The following is a 26,282-nucleotide window of genomic DNA, read 5'->3' as shown; positions in this document are numbered from 1 at the left end:
CACGCTTTGAATTTCTGATAATTGGGGTAAAATATAAACAACACAATCAAGCTAAAAGCAGGACAATGAGATGGAGAATATCCCAAACCCCATTCTTGTGTGGCATGTACTTTTCCTTGCAAACACAAATTGCTGTAAGAAAGATTAGCCAATATTGCCTTTGCAATTTTGAAACATTACACCTTTACACTTTCCCAGTGGCAATCTGAACTGAACCTAACAAAACAAGAGTCCCCCAAAGGAGATGATGCTCTACTAGGTGAAAAGAACTTTCTGGAATTTAGATAAGACCAGTCTTCCTTTTAACTGATGAGTGTTAAGCAATAACACAATCTTCAAATCATGCTGATGGGGTGGAAATACTGGATGCCAGATTAACATCAATCTGGGGGTGGGGGAAGTGACAGTAAGATTTTCAAGATAGCCACCATGGTGCCATATAGCATGTATGATTGACACATTTTCATAGCCACCATGACGCCATATAGAATGTATGATTGACACATTTTCACAGCCACCATGACGCCATATAGCATGTATGATTGACACATTTTCATAGCCACCATGGCGCCATATAACATGTATGATTGACACATTTTCATAGCCACCATGGCGCCATATAGCATGTATGATTGACACATTTTCATAGCCACCATGGCACCATATAGCATGTATGATTGACACATTTTCATAGCCACCATGACGCCATATAGCATGTATGATTGACACATTTTCATAGCCACCATGGCGCCATATAACATGTATGATTGACACATTTTCATAGCCACCATGGCACCATATAGCATGTATGATTGACACAATTTCATAGCCACCATGGCGCCATATAGCATGTATGATTGACACAATTTCATAGCCACCATGGCACCATATAGCATGTATGATTGACACAATTTCATTTAGGGCCAACAAATAGCATGTATGACTGACACAATTTCATAGCCACCATGGCACCATATAACATGTATGATTGACACAATTTCATAGCCACCATGGCACCATATAGCATGTATGATTGACACATTTTCATTTAGGGCCAACATATAGCATGTATGATTGACACAATTTCATAGCCACCATGGCACCATATAGCATGTATGATTGACACAATTTCATAGCCACCATGGCACCATATAGCATGTATGATTGACACAATTTCATTTAGGGCCAACAAATAGCATGTATGATTGACACAATTTCATAGCCACCATGGCACCATATAACATGTATGATTGACACAATTTCATAGCCACCATGGCACCATATAGCATGTATGATTGACACAATTTCATAGCCACCATGGCACCATATAGCATGTATGATTGACACATTTTCATTTAGGGCCAACACATAGCATGTATGATTGACACAATTTCATAGCCACCATGGTGCCATATAACATGTATGATTGACACATTTTCATAGCCACCATGGCACCATATAGCATGTATGATTGACACATTTTCATTTAGGGCCAACACAGAGCATGTATGATTGACACATTTTCATAGCCACCATGGTGCCATATAACATGTATGATTGACACAATTTCATAGCCACCATGGCACCATATAACATGTATGATTGACACAATTTCATAGCCACCATGGCACCATATAGCATGTATGATTGACATATTTTCATTTAGGGCCAACACATAGCATGTATGATTGACACATTTTCATAGCCACCATGGTGCCATATAACATGTATGATTGACACAATTTCATAGCCACCATGGCACCATATAGCATGTATGATTGACACAATTTCATAGCCACCATGGCACCATATAGCATGTATGACTGACACATTTTCATTTAGGGCCAACAAATAGCATGTATGATTGACACATTTTCATAGCCACTATGGTACCATATAACATGTATGATTGACACAATTTCATAGCCACCATGGCACCATATAGCATGTATGATTGACACAATTTCATAGCCACCATGGCACCATATAGCATGTATGATTGACACAATTTCATTTAGGGCCAACACATAGCATGTATGACTGACACATTTTCATAGCCACCATGGCACCATATAGCATGTATGATTGACACAATTTCATAGCCACCATGACGCCATATAGCATGTATGATTGACACAATTTCATAGCCACCATGGCGCCATATAACATGTATGATTGACACATTTTCATAGCCACCATGGCACCATATAGCATGTATGATTGACACAATTTCATAGCCACCATGGCGCCATATAGCATGTATGATTGACACAATTTCATAGCCACCATGGCACCATATAGCATGTATGATTGACACAATTTCATAGCCACCATGGCACCATATAGCATGTATGATTGACACAATTTCATTTAGGGCCAACACATAGCATGTATGATTGACACATTTTCATAGCCACCATGGCGCCATATAACATGTATGATTGACACAATTTCATAGCCACCATGGCACCATATAGCATGTATGATTGACACATTTTCATAGCCACCATGGCACCATATAGCATGTATGATTGACACAATTTCATAGCCACCATGGCACCATATAGCATGTATGATTGACACAATTTCATAGCCACCATGGCACCATATAGCATGTATGATTGACACAATTTCATAGCCACCATGGCACCATATAGCATGTATGATTGACACAATTTCATAGCCAACATGACACCATATTGCATGTAAGACTGACACAATTTCATAGCCAACATTGCACCATATAGCATGTATGATTGACACAATTTCATAGCCACCATGGTGCCATATAGCATGTGTGATTGACACAATTTCATAGCCACCATGACATCATATAACATGTATGATTGATACAATTTCATAGCCACCATGGTGCCACATAGCATGTATGATTGACACAATTTCATAGCCACCATGGTGCCATATAGCATGATTGACACAATTTCATAGCACCATGGCATCATATAGCAAGTATGATTGACACAATTTCATAGCCACCATGACATCATATAGCATGTATGACTGACACAATTTCATAGCCACCATGGCACCATATAGCATGTATGATTGATGCATTTTCATAGCCACCATAGCTATAGCATGTATGATTGACACAATTTCAATTAGCGCCAACTAGGTGTCATAAGACATCTACTGGCAAAAAACCCTTGTTGAAGTACAAATCCATATGGGAGGAGTTCAAACAACAATTTTCAAGATGGCCACCATAACTGCCATATTAAGGGTTAATTTGCATCATTCTGACGTAGGATCAACTGGATAAATTCTTGCCAAAGTGACTTTCCATTTAAGAGTAGCAGCAGTAACAAGATTTTGAAGTCATATCAGCAACATTTTAATTTAGTGAAAACCCAATGTTGATATGACTTTGTTTTGGAGGAGTAATATTAAAAAGATGTTCAAGATGGCTGCCACAGTGGTCATATTGGATAAAAGATAAACACCATTGCTACTGAGGGAACAACAAGACATCATAAGAAGTCTTCTGGTTAAAACAGAATGTCATTATCACCTTTCATTTAGGAAAAGTAATAAGATTTTCCAGATACCTACTGGAGATCAGATTTTTACCATCTTCACCAACTAGACATAAGATGTCTTTCTGTGAAAACCCCATGCTGATATATCATTCATTCAGGAAAAGTACCAATAACAAGATTTTCAAGATGGCTATTAGTGTGGCCATATTGCACTTTATCCAGCACTGTTTTCTTTTAGGACCAACAAGACATCATATAAAGTCTTTTAGTGAAAACACAATGCTGATACAATTCAAAATGAGTTGTGATAAGATTTAAAACCAATATAAATTGTCTTCTGGTGAAAATCCCATGTCAATATGTCCTTCCTTTCAGGATGAATTGTGATAACAAGATTTTCATGATGGCTGCTGAGGTGGCCATATTGGACATCAGATGGCACCATCTTGATTAGAACCTAAGTGACTTCATAAGAAGTCTTCTGGTGACAAGCCCATTTCAATATGGCTTTCCATTCAGGGGTAGTAGCAATAACAAGATTTTTAAAAATGGGTGCTATGGTGACCATATTGGATGTCAGAGTGGCAGGATTTTGTTGGTGACCAAATAGTTAGCATTAAAAAGTCTCTTAGTGAAAACCCCATGTTGATATGTCCATCCATTCAGGAGGAATAGCAATAACATGATTTAAAAATGGTTGCTATGGCAGCCAAATTAGACACCAGATTGGCACCATTTTCATTCAGGACCAAGTAGACATTATAAAATGTCTTCTGGTGAAAACTCAGTGTCAATATGACTTTCCTTTCAGGAACAATAGCAATAACACGATTTTAAAAATGGTGGCCATACTGGATGTCAGATCAGCATCATATAGGAAATCATCAGAAGTCTCTTGGTGAAAAGCTTATGTTGATATGACCATTCATTCAGGTGAAGTAGCCAAAACAATTATTTTTCAGAGGGCTGCTGTGGTAGCCATATTGGTTGTTTCAGCAGCACCATTTTCATTTAGGACCAATTAGACCATGTGATGAATTTTGTTCTTGTTTTAGGGTTTAATGCCATTTCTCAGCACAAGATAGGCTATAAATGACAGCCAGTAAAACTGGTGGAGGAAGAACCCAGGATAACTCCACTAAGAACCAAAGGCCCACGGGAAACTAATGGCAAGATTTCTCACATAACCACATTGGCCAAGGAGAAGACTCTCGAACCCATGCGGACAGAGGTGAGATGGCAGTGATCGGTAAAGGTGAGTGCTTTGGACCAATTGGCCACCCAGGGCCCTGTGGAATTAGTGAATGTATGAAGTTTCACAGTAATCCTCCAAGAAGTTTAGGTGAAGCAGTGATAGCAAATATGTGCTAATGGATAGACAGATGAGAGATGAGGCATAAAAGAACAAGCTCTTCTAGTCTAAAACTATTAGAGCTAATAACCTCATCACAACATGGGCAGACATACTACCAAACTCAATGTAATTATACTGAATAGTCTTAGAGGCGAAAAATGACACATATGAAGAAACAAATATAAAGATGAAATGTATATCATTATCTGCAATACTTTGTCTTAGGACACCATGTTTCACTGAAATATGCAAACAATGTCAAAGCAATGTGAATTCATACATTGCCTTCACTGAGAAATAACACAGAAGTCAACTTCATTAGATTTTACTAACTTTTAGATCAAGCAATGCAACTTCTGATGGCTAAGAGATGGGTATAATATTCACGAACAGGCACTACAAAGACTTCTCTGTTCTAGGTTTCTTTGCTGATTATTATGCTGTGATCCGAGTGTCATACATAGAACTAAGGTTCACACAACTGTGACACTAGGCTGATCCTCAGTTCTAAGGCCTGCAGCAACTGGATAATAGGTTTGTGCCCCCCCCCCACTGTATTCCAGTTTCCTCCTCCTCAAAGAAAAAGAATGAAAGAATGCTTCATATCACTTGGTATCTCCACACCATAAATTATGAAAACTTATCATACAATTATTATAAAATGAATAAAATGTAATCACAAAGCTTCAGAACTGACAAGGTTACCTCTAGAATCTGCATCCACTTTGCGGAGTTTATTAAGCTCATCCGTCGTAACAGTGATAATATCTCTCCAGTAGTCAGCATTTTTGCCCTGCTCCAGCTCCAAGTACACCTTGATATCTTCAAGAAGATCCTCCAGATCCGGAATGGTCAGCCCCTGATAAAATAAGACACAGTACCTCCAAATCTAACAAGGAATGGTCAACCCTTGACAAAATAAGACACAATACCTCCAAATCTAACAAGTGTATCTCCCAATCCCTCTCTCAAACATGCAAAGGCAGACACATAAACAAATTAGCTACCAGAACAGACAGGACAGATATGTTCCGCTTAAACAGAAGTTTATACATTTTTACAAGTATTTAAATCCAGATAAGATATAAACACTTTTTGTCAACTTCAAGAATCACCCTTGTAGATAGGATTTTACACTGTTCTAATCTATGATAAGCTTTAAAGCAAAGATTTAATTATATCTAATAAAACAAAAGAATATATTCATGCCAAGTATCCTATCATTAACAATCACAAGAAAATAGTATCAAAATCAGCTTACATATAAGTAAGTATAGGGTTCATGCATCTCAACTGCCAGCTCATCATCTTCAGCACTAATGTACTTGGCTAACAGATCTATAGGTTTGGCTGCAAAGAAATAATAAAACTTGTATACTCGTGCACATTTGCAACATTCTTTTTTCATCAAAGTTTCATATTTTAAATTGCTGATGGTACATGGAAATGGACACACACTGCAGATATAGTTGGCAGTTTCTATTTCTGAAATATCAATGATTAGTAGAAGAAGCCTGATATCATTCCATTGGATTACATAACTTAAAACTGACCATAAAATGTTTCAGTCATATCACTATGATTTCTGCAGTGTGGCAGTTTATAGTGATTATTATCAATGAAGCATCATGCTGTAGACATGTGGTATTATGTCTCATCCAGGCACGTTATCCTGACACCAGGCTGTTCAGTCCTAACACTAACCTTTTAATGCTGAGCGCCTAGTGATGCAGCTGTTAGTACCATTTTTGTAAGTCTTTGGTATGACTCATCCAGCATTCAAACCCATGACCTCCCACATCCAAGGTGGATGCTCTAACCACTTAGGCCACCAGAACAGTCAGCATGGCAAGTATACAACCCTATGTAAACTCAGACCTGCCAACCCTGATGAGTCCACCTTAGTAAGGCAGTTGATTTTTTTCTGAAAGATTGACCAGTTTTCAGTAAGGTGTAACAAAATATCAATAACTGCTATTGGAAAGCTGGAAAGCATAATTAAAAGTTTAACACACTGACGATAAACATTATGTTCAACTGAAAAGTTTGTAATGTACGTGTAGACTTTATTTACCACTAGCACAGCTGCAAAATCTCTAGTTCCAAACCCAATGCAGCCCAATGATGCTATCTCTCAACCTGACATAATTCTTGGAAATTCTTTTCCATTTCACACGACGACGACAATCGTATCTCCTGCCACAAGAGATACTCAAATTGGTACATGATGTCCAATTCACATAACTGTGTCCTTTCTAACTTTTATTCACAAGAATCCGAATACTCCTTTTTATTCTTGTGTTAATTATTAACACTTTTCTAGAAGCTTATTTTCCCCTTCGTCTTAAACATGCATCACTTTCTAGGTGCCATTTCTAAAAATTCTATAATCAAAGGTTTGATCATGCAGACACTTCACATGAACAAACAGGTGCAGTTTAAAGCATCTGGGATGCTGCTGTAAAGTTAGTCTGGTTCCCTGACTAATTTTACTAATTCTAAGATGAAACCTGGATCCAAATAAAACCGATGAACCAATTATCCAGATTTTTCGGCAACGATAATTTTTCTGTAGTTCTTGCTAGTATGCCATAAGTTTGTATTTTCAGGGTAATTTTCATAAGACTTACGGCAAAATCGTAAGAGTTGGCAGGTCTGTAAACTAACTATTAATATTTCAATATTTCCTATGTAAGCTATCTCCCAAACTTCCTATCTTGTTGATTTTTCCCAAAGATAAAGGCTTAATAAGCACAGATCTAGCTTATAATCAAATCCATCCAATATCATTATAATATAAATATGTGTACCAAGTTTGATTGAAACTGGTCATGAGAAACACAGCCTATGGAGAAGCAAGAGCTCCGCCAATCAGATACAAGAACACACCATTAACATGCACCAATCTGACTTTTTATAGAATCTGTCTATGATTATGACGATATGAGTTTATTTAGTGAGTTTGAATGAAATGTGATTCGGTCTCCAGATTTTATGGCTGTAACTCTTATCAAAATGTCTAAACATGTATACAGTTTACAAAAACTGAATAAATGCCATTTAATCAAAATAATTAAAAACTCAATTCTACCAGCTAGGCTTACTTAACAGCTGACAGCTATTATAATATGCATGCTGCCCCTCACTCAGCTTACAACTGTTTCATTTGCTGTATGTCTTTTAGCTCTCAGTATGTCAGTATTCAGTTTGTAGGGCATGTCTTTGTTGAATGCATCTGAGGATTTCAGTAAGACATCTCTTGGATTGTAGTGATATTAATTTTCACTGTTATTTACACAATGAAGAACTATATAATATAATCCTAATTACTGTCTGGATCTACCTTGACTAACAAACATACAGTGGCTTACAAATATGAAATTGTGTTTCTGTGAAACTAATTTGTTATTTATCAAAGGTTCTGTGAACAAACAAGTTGTTTCAAGGCAACAGTTTTGAGTTTTTGTATCAGCAAATGAACATAATGTATATAGTTTCCTAACCTGTGCAATAATCAGTTGTCAATTTCTGCTATTTCCTAGCAATGCCACATTGGATGTGAAAATCATACATACATACATACTTTAAGAAAAGAATTAACATGAAAATCCTTTTAAACAAAGATAGGGAATAATGTGATTTGACTGAAATGACTGCCACATGGATGTTTATTTACAAGTTTACCTATTTTGAAAAATGTTTACAGGCTGTAAACTAAACACTAAACTTTGCTGCCTTACAGATGGTGTAAAGTATTCAGATACATAACTGACTCGTAAATATGCATAAATCTTTCTCATAATCATACACATCCAAAATCTAGATGATATAATAATAATTCACAAGACTGATCTTTATGATGTAAGCCTATTATCAAGTTTGATCAAAGTCCTATCTGACAGACTCAACTTAGTTGTAAGCCTACAATCAAGTTGGATGAAAATCCTATCAGACAGAATCACCTTAGTTGTAAGACTATTATCAAATTTGATCAAAATCCTATCTGAAAGAGTCTCCAGAGTGGTAAGCCAAATATCAAGTTTGATCAATATCTGATCTGAAATAGTCTCTTGAGTGGTAAGCCCAGTATCACGTTTGATAAAATCCTATCTGGTAGTGTCACCTGAGCGGTAAGCCTATCAAGTCTGATCAAAATTCAATCGGAAAGGGTGACCCAAGTGGTAACCCCATTATCAAGTTTGATCAATATCTGACCCGAAAGAGTCACGTGAGTTGCAAACTTATCAAGACTGATCAAACTCCTGTCTGAAAGAGTCACTTATGTGGTAAGCCAGATATCAAGTTTGATCAATATCCGATCTGAAATAGTCACCTGAGTGGTAAGCCTATCAGGTTTGATCAAACTCCTATCTGACAGAGTCACCTGGGTGGTAAGCCTATCAGGTTTGATCAAAATCCTATCTGAAAGAGTCACCTGGGCGGTAAGCCTATCAGGTTTGATCAAAATCCTATCTGACAGAGTCACTTATGCGGTAAGCCAAATATCAAGTTTGATCAATATCCAATATGAAATAGTCTCTTAAGTGGTATGCCCAGTATCAAGTTTGATCATAATCCTATCTGACAGTCACATGAGTTGCAAGCCCAAGATAAAATTTGATCAAAATCAAAGCTTATTACCAAGTTTGATTAAAAACCTATCTGACAACCTCTTTAATGTATACAGGTCTCACTCTAAACTATGGCAAGTGGCACTATGACAGGAAGACTCTGACTTGTGATTGGGTTGATGAAGTCATTCTGAAGCATGAAGACAGATAGTTGAAAAAGTGGTTCCAACTTTGACTAATGTGATAAATTAATTACTGTCAGTCCCAAATTCAGGTCACAATGTACAGAGAAGATTCAACTGTTTAGCTACAACAAGAGACAAGTTGGAAATAGCCTCATCATTTCAGCTGTAAATATGATGAACAATAATAGTCTGGCACAGATGATAAACATAATAATCTGGCACGGAGTTAGACTATTGTGGACTGATGTATGTCTCGCTCTTTTTCAAACAGCATGAGGAATGTAAGTCTCAAACTGTTTCTAAAATTGCAGCGAGTAATGTAAGCTCAAATTCTTTCTCACATAGCAGTGAGTGTAATAAATCTCTACTTCTTTCTCATACAGCTGTGAGTATAGCAAGTCTCAAATTCTTTCTCACATAGCAGTGAGTACCGTCTCTAATTCTTACATAAAGATATGAATTTATTTCAGTACAACTCACTGCGAACAGCTTATGGCATATAATATTACTCAATTCCTTTCAGGCATTTCATATTTTATAAATACTTATGTAAGATTTACAGGCAATCCTTTTATAATACACAGAATGTGCCCCCATCCAGTCAAAAACAGACAACGATTAAAAAAGATGAAAAATATAATTTACAGGCAATGAGACCCTCCCTTTGTCCGGATTTTCGGACAAGACCCATTGAATAGATCCCAAAACTAGTTATTATCCATCATAGGATGGGAGTGATAAAGGAAAGTTTCAAAAGAAAAATTTTAAAAAATTAAAAAAATAGAAAATAAAAATGGATGATTGGGTTAAAAAGACAGACTAGACATAAAAATATCAAATAAGTAGCAAGTTTTGAACCAAACATCTCTTGTTTGACAGCTGTGAAACAGAAAGACAAAACTGGATGTGTTTATGGACAAGATATAATGTGGTCTACTCACATCAAGGAAGACATTTGAAATATACCAAGGAAATGAAATGTTTCATACATATCTTTTCAAACTTACCTCTGCCATCTTGCACTCTTATCTGCGATCGTAACTTTGCTTGCTGAAGGTGAAACTGACAAAAAAGAGAAAAATACTGATTATGATTATAAAGCTTTTTAATCTCAATATAGCACTAAATAATCAAATTCATAAATTAAATGGTCTGATTTCTGTGTGACTGAGCTTTAGGTATTGGCAATCCATGCTTTTATCACCTCATAGATGTTGTTTTGCACTCTCATCTTTAAAATGTTATGTTTTCTTATATCATCTAGAACTCATGCCCATATCCTTCTTGATAGAGACTTTCTGCACTGGAATTTCATTTTCAAAGTTTTCTGATAACTCTGTGTCAAAGTTAATGAATTAAAGTTTTAGATAACTGTTATCATTAATTACCCCTTCATAATTTTGTGCAAGAAGCAACAATATAATAATGAAAAGGATTTTTTCTGGGACACTTATTAAAACTCTAAAGAAAAAATAAAAGGATTATTGCTCTACTGTACAAAAAGAATCTCAAGGAATTCCAGATATGATGGTTTCTTAATTTTTTCTGCAGATTGTTGAAACTATTTCTGATATACTAAGCGATAAGATGTACAAATTAGCCACTGATGCTGCCATATTAAATCCAACATACCATCTTCATTTAGACAAACCAGACACTATTGGAAGACCTTTGGTGAAAAGCTCATGTTGATATCAAATCAGAGACAAAAGTTTAAATATATTCACTGTGACAACCGTAGCTGAGATCAGATAGGCACTATTACATTCAAGCCCAACTTAGATATCATAATTAGATGTCTGGTGAAAACCCCATCTTTCCAGTTAGAAGGAGTAGCTATAACAAGATTTTCAAAATATCTGGCATGGTGGCCACAATGGATACCAGACTGGCACCATTTTCATTTGGTACCAACAAAGCATCATAAGACATCTTCTGGTGAAAAAACAATACTGATATGACCTTCCATTTAGGTGGAGAAGCATTAAGATTTTCAAGATGGACAATGTGGTGGTCATATTGGACATTAGGTATTAACAGATTTTATTTAAGATCAACCAGACACCACAAGAAATCATTCAGTGAAAAATGCCATGATAATATAACTTTCTGTTTAAGAGGAATAGCAATAACAGGATTTTCAAGATGGCTGCTGTGGTGGCCACACTGGGTGTCAGATCAGCCCCATTTTCACTTAGGGTCAAATAGACATCATTAGAACTCTTTTAGAGAAACCGAATGTTGATATAGTCATCCATTCAGGTGGAATAGCAATAACAATATTTTCAAGATGGCCACTGCTGTGTCCTTGATGGATGCCTGAGCAGAATCATTTTCAATTTGGACCAACTAGACATCATAAGAAGACTTCTGATGAAACTCCATGTCAATATGACTTTCCATTCAGAAAGTGATATCAAGATTTTCAAGATGGCAGCCATGTTGGCCATATTGGATATCATATCAGCACCATTGTTATTTAGGAACAAACTGACATAAAAAATCTTGTAGTGAAATCCCAATGTTCATATGACCATACATTCAGGCTGGCAATAGCAAGGTATTCAGGATGGCTGAAGTGGTGGCCATATTGGATGTCCATGTGGAACCATTTTTACCTAGGACCAGCCAGACGTTATAAGGAATCTTTTGGTCAAAACCCAATGTCAATATGACTTTCCATTTAGGAGTAGTGATGACAAGATTTTCAAGATGACATCAGTGGCAGACATATTGGACATCAAATTTGTACCATCTTCATCAATAACCAACTAGACATCATAAGTATTTTAGTGAAAACCCCATGTTGATGCTACCATCAATTCTGGAGTAGTTAACACTATTTTTAAGATTACTGCTGTGGTAGCCATACTAGATATCTGAGCTCATTTAAGACCAACGACTTTAGAATTAATGTATGTATATGTTTCATGGTAATCCTCCAGGTAAGTTAGAAGGAGCACCAATAACAAACTTGTGCTAATGGATGGATAGATGTTGGATGACAGGCAATGGACAATGGAGACAACAGGTCATCCCATGAACTCTTCTGGTCCACAATCAATAGAGCTAAATATTGCATCCTTATGGTGGTATGAAAGAAAAAACCAATACAGTGACTTACTAGACCTAGTGATGCAGACCTGTTTACCCTGACAGATGTCTTTCAGTAGTTCCCCAGAGTCATGTCCATAATTTGAGCCACCTGTCCACTATTTGTCTTCCAAACACCAATATCAAAAGTTTAGAACAATCATAAGAACCCCACTTATTATCCTTCAGATGCTTGAATTTAGTGCCATAGAGAATACTCAAGCACTTCAGTGAAAAAGTCAATGAGCTTATTAATAAATAGAAATTTGGCATGCTACGATGTCTAGGAAAAGGACTTAGCCAACAAGGCATACTTTCAAGGATAATTCATATCTTCTTAAATTTTCCAATGAAAAAGCTTTTGTGATGAACGATTTTTTTTATTTCTAAATTCCTCCTAAAATGCTTACTGAATCTTCCTGCTTTTCCCATTCTCTGTAATATTCTGCCTCTTTTTCCCTTTGCATTTGCTCCTGCAATGAAAATAGGAAATAATGACAAAGTAACCACAGACCAAAATTGCAACACAGCTTAAAAGATACATGTTCAAGGTGTGTACACTTTTGGGTAAGATGATTTATTAATGTGCATCAGTACAATAGTAAATTTATTTTGTATTAATTCAAACCCATAAATCTGTTTTCAGAAACAAAGAAATGCACTGTTACAACTTGCTGTGCTTCAACTTGGTCTTACAAAAAAAAGGTGTCAACTGGCACACTTTAATTAATAAAGCAAGTAAATGGTATGATCCCAACATCACAATCAAATGAGGTATCAATTACATATTCTGTTTTACATATTATTTGCATGAAGATTCTATACTCTGATGCATTCAATCACAGCAGAAGTCAAAGTCTATAATGTTATGCCACTCCAAACATTATAGTCGTCAGCCTTTGTCTACATGGTTCAAAACATTTCTTCAGCATGTGAATTTTTTTCTTCTTTTTCTAGGCCACTACATTATCTGATTCTTTGCCAGATAGTTTCACTTTCTGATTGACCTTCATCTCAGTTTTTGTAGGTTTTACCAACTTGTTCACAGGTCATCATACCACCATAATAATTATAGCTTTCACAATTCGAACATGATACTCGAGGACTGGGGTACAGAAATCAATTATATGTCCTTCCATATTTACCTCTTGGCAAAACTTTGCAGAGTTTACAAAGGATGCTACATATCATGTGACTGGAAACAATGAGAATGCCAAGAGTACAAAGACTTCTCTTAGTTAAAAATGTTAATAAAACAGGAGAAGAATTTACTTCAATATGTTACTTAAATTTGTTTCATTTTTTTTCTTCGACTATTGCAATTTGGTCACATGCTGACATATTCTTAATTGCTGAACCAAGAAATATTATGGGATGTACCAAGTACTTGACTCTTTCTGGATGATCTTGAGCTTGGCCATATGGCATTAGGAGATGGGAGAAAATAAATAGTTTGAGCCTATTGACCAATGCAGTCAAAAAAGATCACCTGATGGATTTTGTATTTATAAAAACACTAACTGGGCAATTCAAACATTTAATGACTGGCTGGCATATGCAAATCAGATTAAATTAATTTGTAAATTTGCTGCAGGAAAACTCTCTTTTGCTTAACTCTTTGTCTATTTTGCACAAATCCCATAAAGGTGGATCCAGGCTGAAACAGCACTGTTAAATGAAGAAAAAAATGCATACTGCATGACAAAACAAGTAGATACAAAATAAAAATTTTGGTCTAATGGATAACGCACATCTGAGAGTTAACATTTGTCAGCTTGTGAATGCAAATTCACACATATTGAAACTGTAGAAAGGAGAGAAAAACTTGATATATTCTCTATAAAAGATGGCATGCTTTATTTTTTTCCTATACCATATACATGAAGACTTTCTCTGCATTTATGCAAGAAGCCTTGTGCATTGGATCCCTGGGGACTTGGTCGTAAACTGGTCATAGCTGCAACCTTAAGTATACACATTTTCTTGGCATTACAAGGGAAGTTAATCCAAGTAGTCAACATGGATTACTGTTTCTGTTCTTATTCAAACTTGGATCCTTCCCCTGAGTCATACCTTGAAAATGATAGTCTGCACACAAGGGAGCTGCAGCGGCTCATTGGTTAAGGCACTACATGACCAGACAGTTGTAGGTTCGAGTCAGCCTGGATCAATTACCAAATTTCTCAATGTTTTTTAAGGTCATGAGTTTCTTTGCTCTTCTTGATTAAATTCAAAAAGAAAGCTTACTAGTTTAAAATAACATATGTAAATTAAAAAAGATGAAAAAACCCCACAGAATATACATTTAAAACAACCTGTGAGCGATGGCACTAATGATATGAAATGCCATACAATAATGTAATATACACATGATAATATATAAGTGATAACTTTTTAAGGCACTTTAACAAATATGGCAATATCTGCAACTTTATTTTACTAAACTTGCTTCAAAATATTTGAGTATTACAACTGCGATCACGTCTTAAGAATAATTCTTAGCAAATAAATGCACAAACCTGGACATGCTTTTTTTCATACAAGAAATGTATATGTTCTTCTTAAGGTAAAATCTTTTTCATTCACAAAATTAAAAATATAAAGAAATTCTGATAAACATATTGGTGTGAATCAGTGATGCTTTAGGTTTTTAAGCCAATAGGCTACATTTTATGATTAGTAAATTCCCATATATATTCTTTCCTAACAAAAAAATTAATGGTGTATGCAACATTTCTGGTTTAATTGGGCTAACCCTGATTTAAGGTGCTTTTGCTTAGTTGGTTTAATTAACTTTTGTTTAGCAATAAAACTAAAGTGCTTTGCCCAAGGACAAAACATAGCAGCCAACCTGGCCTGGTCTAGAAATCAAATGTTTTATAGGAATCCAGCATGGTCCTTTATAAACTAGTCTTATTATATACTATCAATTTTCAACCTGAGAATAAGCCAGAATTTTACTGTCAAATCTCAAAAGAATGAAAACAACACTGTTGTTTCCTGATCCTATATTACTACTCTCAAACCTGGATGGAACTACTTTTCCTTGAGGTTTCCTGGTTACAAATGAACAAGCGTGAATAAACATGCCATAGCTTCACTTGACCATATAAATGGAAATGGATAGTTTTCTCCTTAGCCAATCTGTATCATCAAGTTCCAACAATCAGTATATTCCTGCTGTAAATAACTGTCAAAATAATCCTGTCATTCCATTTTTTAAAAACTTTTTGAAATAACATTTTTATAACTATTTTAATTTATACATTTTACATTCAAAATATATTTGTTCTAGTCTTATACTTGTTTCTTCAAGGAAAAGAACTTTGCAAAACCTTAAAATATGACTCAAAATAATTCCTATCATAAGTCACTTCTATAGCTTTAAGAAAACAAATCTGGGTAAATAGGAAGATTTCCAATGAAACTGCTTCCAATGCTATTAATTGTGGTATGTTATGAAAATAGCTGTTACACCATTCATCTAGTTTTTCTATCTTAATACATACCTAATGGCTCATCAGAATTATTTGTCCAATTTTGAAACGACATCATGTCATGATCCTTTGTGTCATATTAGGTCTATTTTTCTGGTATGAGACTACATCATTAATATAAATCTGCAAGACATTCCAACTAGGACACCTTGTGTCAAATTTGACGAAAAAACGTCCAGCAATGTTTTACAAGTTGCAAAATGTTTTTCTATTTAGTAACAGGACTTATATCACATTGGCATCATTAGTACAAACTTGAAATGCCAAAATGCTTCTGCAAATTTGGGTCAAACTGTGTTGACTAGTGTCTGAAAATAAGTCTTTAAAAGAATTTCCCATTTATCGTAATGCAAGCTTATTTGATAGTAACTTGGCATAATTTGCATATAAATGAAAATTCTTATTACCATAATGCTTTCTGTCAAAATTTGGTCAAATTCTGTTAAGCAGATTTTTATAAATCATCTCAAGGTTTTTCTAGTTTGTGGTATGTGTAATTTGGATTTTTAATGTAGCGTTAACAATTTTTCAGTCATATTGCTACAATGTCTGCAGTGTGACAGTTTACAGTGATGTCAAGCACTGGGGCATCATGCCACAGACATGTAGCATGATGTCCCACCCAGTCAAATTATCCTGACACCAGGCCGACCAGTCCGAACACTAACCTCTTAATGCTGAGCACCAAAAGAAGCAACTGTTCGAATCATTTTTGTAGCTGTCAGTATCATTTTTGTTGAGTTTGTGGCAAAGCCTGCCATATTTCATAGGTCGCATTTAAGATGAATAACATTTTTTTTCTTTTTTACAATGGTAGTGGATCAGTATCATCTGAACAAATTTGAGTATATCTTCACACTAAGAATTCTTTGTCTAATTTGAGATACCTTCACACTATGAATGCTTTCTGTCTAATTTGAGATACCTTCACACTAGGAATTCTTTCTGTCTAATTTGAGTATATCTTCACACTAAGAATTCTTTGTCTAATTTGAGATACCTTCACACTACAAATGCTTTCTGTCTAATTTGAGTATACCTTCACACTAGGAATTCTTTCGGTCTAATTTGAGTATACCTTCACACTAGGAATTCTTTCTGTCTAATTTGAGTATACCTTCACACTAGGAATTCTTTCTGTCTAATTTGAGTATATCTGAGTATACCTTCACACTAGGAATTCTTTCTGTCTAATTTGAGTATATCTTCACACTAGGAATTCTTTCTGTCTAATTTGAGTATACCTTCACACTAGGAATTCTTTCTGTCTAATTTGAGTATATCTACACACTAGGAATTCTTTCTGTCTAATTTGAGTATACCTTCACACTAGGAATTTTTTCTGTCTAATATGAGATACCTTCACACTAGGAATTTTTTCTGTCTAATTTGAGTATACCTTCACACTAGGAATTTTTTCTGTCTAATTTGAGTATACCTTCACACTAGGAATTCTTTCTGTCTAATTTGAGTATACCTTCACACTAGGAATTCTTTCTGTCTAATTTGAGTATATCTGAGTATACCTTCACACTAGGAATTCTTTCTGTCTAATTTGAGTATATCTTCACACTAGGAATTCTTTCTGTCTAATTTGAGTATACCTTCACACTAGGAATTCTTTCTGTCTAATTTGAGTATATCTGAGTATACCTTCACACTAGGAATTCTTTCTGTCTAATTTGAGTATATCTTCACACTAGGAATTCTTTCAGTCTAATCTGAGTATATCTTCACACTAGGAATTCTTTCTGTCTAATTTGAGATACCTTCACACTACGAATGCTTTCTGTCTAATATGAGATACCTTCACACTAGGAATTTTTTCTGTCTAATTTGAGTATATCTTCACACTAGGAATTATTTCTGTCTAATCTGAGATACTTTCACACCAGGAATGCTTTCTGTCTAATCTGAGATACTTTCACACCAGGAATGCTTTCTGTCTAATTTGAGATACTTTCACACCAGGAATGCTTTCTGTCTAATTTGAGATACTTTCACACCAGGAATGCTTTCTGTCTAATTTGAGATACTTTCACACCAGGAACGCTTTCTGTCTAATTTGAGATACTTTAACACCAGGAATGCTTTCTGTCTAATTTGGTCACATTCTGTTTAGTAATTTTTGAGATATAGTCATATGAATATTGTTCTATTTCTGGTGGATCAGCAGGATCTAAATAAATCTGAAAGGCCTTCATCCCATTATTTTTTCCATCAACATTTGGACAAATTCTGTTCAGTGTTTTTGAGAAGTCATTTATGTTTTTCTATTTTAAGTAACTCTAACCTATCTGATTGCACATAAACTGAACAAATTTAAAACACCTTCATTCCAGGATGTTTTCTCTCAAATTTAAAACACCTTCACTCAAGGATGTTTTCTGTCAAATTTAAAAACATTAAATTCCATGAATTCCATTTAGCTAGAAAAACAATAAAATCAATTCCAAAACAAAGAAACTTCAATTGAAATTAAATGAGTAAATGAAAGTGTAGTTACAGGCATAAGCCCTGATAAAATCACTACTATACAGCACAATGTAAATAATAAAGCAGTCTTCTGTCATAGATAAATACCCTTTCAGACTGTCTTTCTTCCATTTCCTTTTCTCTCTCTAATCTCCTTTTTTTCACTTTTTCCAATTCTCTCTGAAATTTGAAAAAATATAGTTGAATAACTAGAAAGTTCATTGAAAACTGTAGCTCTGAATATTGCAAAATAATTTTATACTTGCTAAAATTATGCAATTCAAATATAATATTGAAGAGAAAGGAAATTTCTATCTAAAATTCTGCTTCCTTGAGAATACTTAACTAACAAATTAATGTTGGGATTTACTTGTGTAACCTTCCATATTAAATCCTATAGAGATAACAATCTACATGTAGACAGTATTTATGGGGGGAAAAAAAAAACTCTTTCATGATATCATAATTATTTCCACCTGTCATCACTAGGTTGCTACCTGTACAGCTGGGCACAAGATTAGTTGTGTTTTTTTCAACAACCCACAGGATCATCACAATATAACAATAACATTTTTACTGATCTGGCTAAAGTCAAATGGAAGCCTGTTCAGTTTCTATTTTAACATTACCAATTTATTACCATCAACTCAAAACAACAACAACTGCAATTCACTAATGCTGAAAATGCACAGTATCACATCCTTGACTGGGTCACACTTCAGCCATTTGTAATCATTTGCCTGGCATTTCTGGTACTTAGTCTCTTCTCTTGATCATAGTTGCAATCAAGCTCTTATCATCTAATTCTACCATTTCAGTGGCAGCTGCACACATTAGAGACACTTCCACATCTGTGCAACTATCTGTATTATTTTGGTTTTCTGAATTAAGTGAATATGACCATTTTTACAATTGGTCACTACTAGCTTGATACCCTATATCTTTTTTTATCATCAGTAATGAAACATGTGCAAAGACTGTTTTGACACCTATTTACATGACAAGTGGTTTGTCTTTTTGAGACAAAAGCATATATTGTACATTAATAAGAGCAGAATACCAGCAGCTGCTCAATTAACACAATAAGCAGACCAATTTCAAAGGAGTGATAACTCATGTTTTATGTGATACATCGATACAAGACCACTTGTTAATGGTTATGATAATGACCAGCTGTAAATTTCACTGTTCCAATCGAATAGTGACCACTGGGGGCTTTATGGTGTGTTGGAAAATTTTATCACCTTGTGTAAGTTAAAAGAAAATTGTAGAATATGACTGCGTGTAGGCAGTAGTTTTCCTTCTTCACTATCAAATACAAGTACCTGTTGCTGCAGCAGTATTTTGCATCTGCAGGAAATAAAATGTGATAGATAGATTTTGTTGGTATTCAACTTTATTCCCATGCCCAGATTTGTTCTAGGTGAAATGTTCTTTGCACGAGGAAATTGCAATATTTCTTCTGCTTCGAAGATAACATTGTAATATCTTCCAAGTGTAACTACCAAGAATGTCAACACCTATCTTCCAAAGATGGAAAGACCATCAAGTTCATATATGTATCAATATGTATTGTATCACAGGCTGTGTATCATGAGTCGTATCGACAAATGTAACATTTCACCCCTACCCACAAGGAGAATAGGTACATGGAGGTGGACATACAACCAATCTTCCTTGCTAACCAATTACAGGATATGTGATATTGATCTGACTCAAGTAAAGAGTAAAATCATTCACCTAACAAAGGGCAACACAACCTATGAATAAGTACATGCAATATGCAATCTTGTGAAGCCTTAGTCGAAGGGCATATGGAAATACATACTGTTTGCATATAATTACAAAAGTTCCAGGAAATCCAGCAAAAACCTCAAACCAATGCACAGGACAAACTTGAGTAAACATCAACAAGGTCTGGTCAACCACCATTTCATCTACCAGATTCAGTTTCAACTATGTGATGATGAATCACCAAGACTGAACTTAGAAACATTGACTGTGCATACCAGTTGACAATCTCAGTAATTTCCCAAATGAAACATTTGCATTGAAATGCAATGCCTGCAGAGATCAGTCTAATCTGATTTGCTGTATCATGTGTAAGTCAGTAAGGGAATGATACTACTGTCCTTGCACCAGAATAACAAGACATGCCACTTTTTCCATATACTTTCAAAATGGAGAGCCTTCTAGCATATGCGATCTTCTCCACAACTTAAGCACTAAACTCACTTCCACCCCAAGTTTTACTGACAAGAGTCAGGTATGAAGTATAATTCTGTCCAGGCAGGGATGGAAGACTTGGAATCTCAGCAGGTTGAGCAGACTGGGAACTATCCCAATCTTTCTGGAGACATGTATTGCTAGACTGAGATTACTAACCTAGAACCAGCTTAATCCAAGAGATGTGATCAGAATCACACTGCAGGTCAGATCTGTTTTTTTTCTGAACCAATCTTGGAATAAGAACAGTTAAAGAAAGGCATATCCTCAGATCCCATCCCAACTGGACAACACAGACTCCAATGCCCAGGCTTTTGGGTCTGGTAAAAATAACACAAGTGTGGACAGTATGTTTTATTCAACCTGTTTGCAAACTGACTGACCATCATACATTTCCAAAAAGGGCAACTTTAGTGAAAGATTAATGGATGGAATCTAACCTCTCCTTGATAACCAGCTTGCTAGGACATTCAGCCTGTCCAGGACATGTCTCATCTATAATGTGATTTGATGCTGCAAGCACCAATATAGAAAGAGGTCTTGGAGATTGGTCCATCATTGTCCATGAAGGTAACATCAGTTATGTATGCTAGATACCAAAGAATTATTATGCATTACAAGGACAACTTTGAAACTAGAAGATGCCATGGGTTTTAGACTACTTTGATACCCACCCATTGTTAATAACTGGGTAATAAAATGAGCCATAGGGTACCCATTCACTGTAACCACGTTTTCTGCCAGTGCTTGCAAGGGCAGCAACCACTTTGTTTTCAAGTTGACAATCCTTTAAATTAAGCTGCAAATACAGCTACTTTTTCAGTGCAAAGCGAAGGTTTGCCTCTTCCAGTAAATAATTGCCTGTAATCCCATATCTTGTTTTCCCATGAGAAAAATCTTTGATTGAGATATGAGTCTGGCAAGTAACAGGGTGGTTATTTGATCTTGCCACACAACTGATGTGTTCATTTGCAACCTTGAGCAGATTTCACAAACTGTATGATCAAAGTCTTACTTACAAAACTCTAAATAAACATCCACATATGACAGTGGGGCCAATGAAAGGGAGTTAGACAATATATGATGACTAGACCACGACTAGATGATGATGTAGGATTTCAGAACTTTATCAGACAATGAGGATTAATTCTTGGACTTTGTAGCAGATAACGTAAGACAGTGATATTTAGAGGATTCTGTGAATTAAAAATAACTGTTCACTTCACTCACATTTTGTATACATATAAAACAATTTCCCTTTTTATCAGGTACCTGGGTAACCAATCATTAAGATCAACAGGTATCCTGTAGAAGTTTTATAAATTTTTGACAGCTTTACTTGAAACAGATTTCCCAAATGGATTAAAGTCATTGATTAGAATGTATTAGATTATACTGCTAATGTAAAGATAACACAAAATCAATGTCATAAACATGTTAAAATAAAAACAATGATTAAATAAGCTCACAAACAAAAAATAAAATTTACTGTATTAAAAAAAAACATTCTTGATTATGACTCATATTATTTGTTCAATAAAAAATAAATTCATCAGAAACTTTGACATAAAATAATCAGGGGCCCTGAGTGGCCAAATGTTCTAAAGTGATCATCATTATGGATCATTGCCGTCTCACCTCTGTATGTGTGGGTTAAAGTCTCAGATTCGGCCAATGTGGGTATGTTAGAAAGTTTGCCAGTATCTTCTCGACGGTCGATTGTTCTTTCCAAGGTTTTCCAGGGTTCTTCCTCCACCATTTATGCTGGCTGCCATGTATAGCCTATCTTGTGCTGAAAAATTGTGTTAAACCCTACAACAACAACACAAAACATATGCAATATAAAATCTAATTTAAGGTTATAACTTTAAAGTTTCCTACCCTATTCTCCTCCATTTTTTGTTTCTGAAGCTGCTGAATTTCTTCTTTAGACAAACTTCTCTTTCCTTCTTTGTCCATCTTCTTGCTCCATACAAATGTGTCCAGCAAACGTTCATCTCCAAAAGGGTTATCTGCATTTGTATACCCCTGAAATATTAATTTTAATTTGTAATATATATTAATTTATATAATTTATTTAACATATTTTAATAAAATATACTTATTTTTTAAGATATAACTGTTCTAAAATTGTTGCATGATGTTAAAAGGGATACATCTGCATGGCTGAACTGCGAGTCAAACACATAACCTCTCTAATCTGAAAGGACGCTCTTATCTATCAAAACTAAATCATTCATTTATTTTCTTTCCATTAATTTCTCCCTGTCATTTTGCTAATACTTGGTAAAGTCCTAAGAGACATCCGTCTTAATTTTGGCAAATGGGTTTAAATATTTATCCCATCATGGAAACTGTATGTTACAGGGGTGTCTTGCAAGGAATTGGCCTATTATTAGTCAAGTACAGTACCACATGTGCTATCTATGTCTGAAAAGTTTCCAAGCCACACTTGTGATGTCTGTCAGTTGACTGGCTTGGATCTTAACATTAAATTTCATTGTTATCTGATATCATTCCAATAAGTACATGCCAATTCATACTTTAACATGTATTTGACATATACTGTATATAAACTAATTAGATATGCAATTATTAAGATATTAAGAATCTATTTATAACAAGGTATGTTAATAAAGAATATTTTCTCAGTAAGACAACAAATTTCATTCAACAAATATGTGCTTGTAAACTACATCTCTTCATCATTAGAATTTAAAAATAATTTAATTTGTTTAACATCAGTACCAAACAAAAACTTAGGCCATAAAATATCTTGCAGAATCAGACATTTACATATTTAAACGAACAAATAGGAAACTATTTCACAAAAATGTCATCGATGTTTAACTAATATGTTGACTGAGGATATCGTTACCTAGACTGCATGGGATGATTCATTAAACTTTCCACTTACTGGACATTGTCAGTCACTTATTGGACACTGTCATTCACTTACTGGACACTGTCAATCACTTATTGGACATTGTCAATCACTTACTGGACATTATAAATCACTTATTGGACATTGTCAATCGCTTATTGGACACTGTCGATCACTGATTGGACATTGTCATTCACTTATTGGACACTGTCGATCACTGATTCGACACTGTAAATATCTTTTTGGACATTGTCAATCACTTACTGGGTGCTCTTAACTACAAATAGAACCCGATCAGTTTGTTGCTATGTAATCTGATCTCAGAGCAAGTCTATTAGGATGTAAATGTACATAAATCTAACTCCCATAATTGTGTGCAATTCCATCACAAAAAAAGATTTATATTCAAACATGTTGTATTACCATTAATTTTAAAAAAGCAATTTAAATACATTACTTAGCAAATGGGTGTGTAAGGTGCTGACAAGCTCAGCCTATTGTACTTCTTTCTCGTCTACAGCATCTAACGGTTCAAACATAATATATAATTATCTGGTGAAAGAACACTTTGCTATCAAAGTACTGAGAATACATATAGCTTAGAGCGTTTATTAAACAGAATCAATTGGATTGTCTACAGCTCATAGGTATTGTCATTGAAAATAAGATTTTTCACTAACACAAGCATTGCCAAAATTTAACTTTCTTGAATTAGCACTCTAACAACTATTAGGTCAGATTTACATTTCCATAATGCTGTATTAGGATTTTAAATCAATTAATACCATAGTCCACTTGTTCAAAATGACCTAATTTGAATATCTTTACTTCTTAATTTCATTTTTCAGATTCCTATTTATTAGATTTGTAGTAACCTTTACTGCCAAATGAAATGGTAATCTAAAGATGAAATACGCTGGGAATTAGTCATTTGGGGTTTTTACATCAAATATACTGAAAAACTTCCCTGATGCAAGGTTCAAACTAAGACAGAATGCTTGTTATGGAGTCAATGTGCCAACCAAATTTAGTTTAAGAACCATTCATGTCAAGCCCAAGAAACCAGATGTGTGAACAGTTACGAAAAAATACATGTAACAAAATGTGCTACAATGTTCTGCCAACTTGCAGGGTTGGTGCTGGCTTTAAAAAAGTTGTCGCCCAAAACATCATCAACCTGAATATTTTGTCGCCAATTTTCATAATTCAGTACTATCCATTTATGTCAACATTTTCAGGACCAAGGTAATATTGTCAACATAAGTGGATGTTTCGATAAATGTTGGGGCTATGTTAAAAAAATGAAATTTTTAAGATGTAACTTGTCATCAGTGACTTCGAATTTACAGAGAGAAAATAACAAATGGAAATTTTCATTAAATGAAGACAAAACTAGTCTGAAATATACTTGTAAATTGACAACTTATATTTGAGTAGTACACTCCATGCATTAAGCAATGTACATGTATATGAAAACTCCATGAATCTGAGTATCAGATCATGTCAGAAAATTCATGTATCTGGCACATCCCATTAGAAAACACAAATAACAAAATATAAAAAGAATAGCCATCATTTGATCTATATTCTATTACCAACAAACACGCCACTTAACAATCCAATATTCCTCGTCAACAGTAGCTGTAATTGTTGACATGCTACATGTACGTGTACTTAAATCGGCCTACATTCTGAACAGCCAAAGACAAGCATCATCTTGCCAAGGCTACAAAAGAGATGAGGCTATTGATAGGGAAATGAAAAGATATGAACAAAATAAAAAGTTTAACGAACATTCTTGCGAGATGTCCCAACTTCATTTAACTTTACGGCCAGATATCTATAGTTTCAAAAGATTGTAAATTTAATTTGCATTTTAGGCTGCCATTGGCAGTGATCATAAATTTTATCTAAGTTTACTACAATACAGTTTCTCATTAATCCAATACTTTTAATCTAGTCTAAACTGTCTGATTCTGTGAACTTTTCACATGGAAATTTCGTTTATACAGAAGTCATTTACCCCACAAGAAAATATATTATGCAACAACAATTGTGATTGGTTCAACTGTTTAAACTGGCCATATTCCTGTAACTAATGCTAACCATCAGAGCCAACTGTCACAGTGTCTACTGTGAAAAGCTCATTCCTTCAATGAAAATGCATTGATTGCAAACATTCAGTATGTCAAGCTGTGAAGTTTAAAGACATCACTACCATGCATTGGTGTGTTGACAAACCATAAACAGTCACAGCTATTTTTTCATTATATATATATATATATATATATATATATATATATATATATATATATATATATATATATATATATATATATATACACTGTGAGGCTAGTAGCACTGACTGATTACTTAATCAGATGAAGAGTGGCTGACAACTGTAGATTATTATTTGTGTGTGGTAGTACTGACTGATTACTTAATCAGATGAAGAGTGGCTGACAACTGTAGATTATTATTTGTGTGTGGTAGTACT

At 34.9% G+C, this 26,282-nt stretch overlaps 1 protein-coding gene across 1 annotated transcript in view; it reads right to left on the bottom strand.

Annotated features, from left to right (window-relative positions):
- LOC149800806 (splicing factor Cactin-like) overlaps positions 1–26,282 on the bottom strand; it is a 79,261-nt gene that overhangs the window by 32,034 nt on the left and 20,945 nt on the right. Inside the window, exons 5-10 of the mRNA XM_089954798.1 lie at positions 22,783–22,929; positions 18,784–18,855; positions 13,114–13,176; positions 10,618–10,672; positions 6,116–6,204; positions 5,560–5,713 (exon numbers count right to left, since the gene is read on the bottom strand). Of these exons, the coding sequence (XP_089810924.1) occupies positions 5,560–5,713; positions 6,116–6,204; positions 10,618–10,672; positions 13,114–13,176; positions 18,784–18,855; positions 22,783–22,929 (580 nt within the window). The remainder of the gene's footprint in view (positions 1–5,559; positions 5,714–6,115; positions 6,205–10,617; positions 10,673–13,113; positions 13,177–18,783; positions 18,856–22,782; positions 22,930–26,282) is intronic.

The sequence above is a fragment of the Sinohyriopsis cumingii genome, chromosome 4 (assembly GCF_028554795.1).
Source record: "Sinohyriopsis cumingii isolate HCF-2022 chromosome 4, ASM2855479v2, whole genome shotgun sequence".
NCBI lineage: Eukaryota > Metazoa > Mollusca > Bivalvia > Unionida > Unionidae > Sinohyriopsis > Sinohyriopsis cumingii.
Note: the sequence above shows the minus strand (reverse complement) of the source record. Positions and strands in the feature narration are given on the sequence as shown.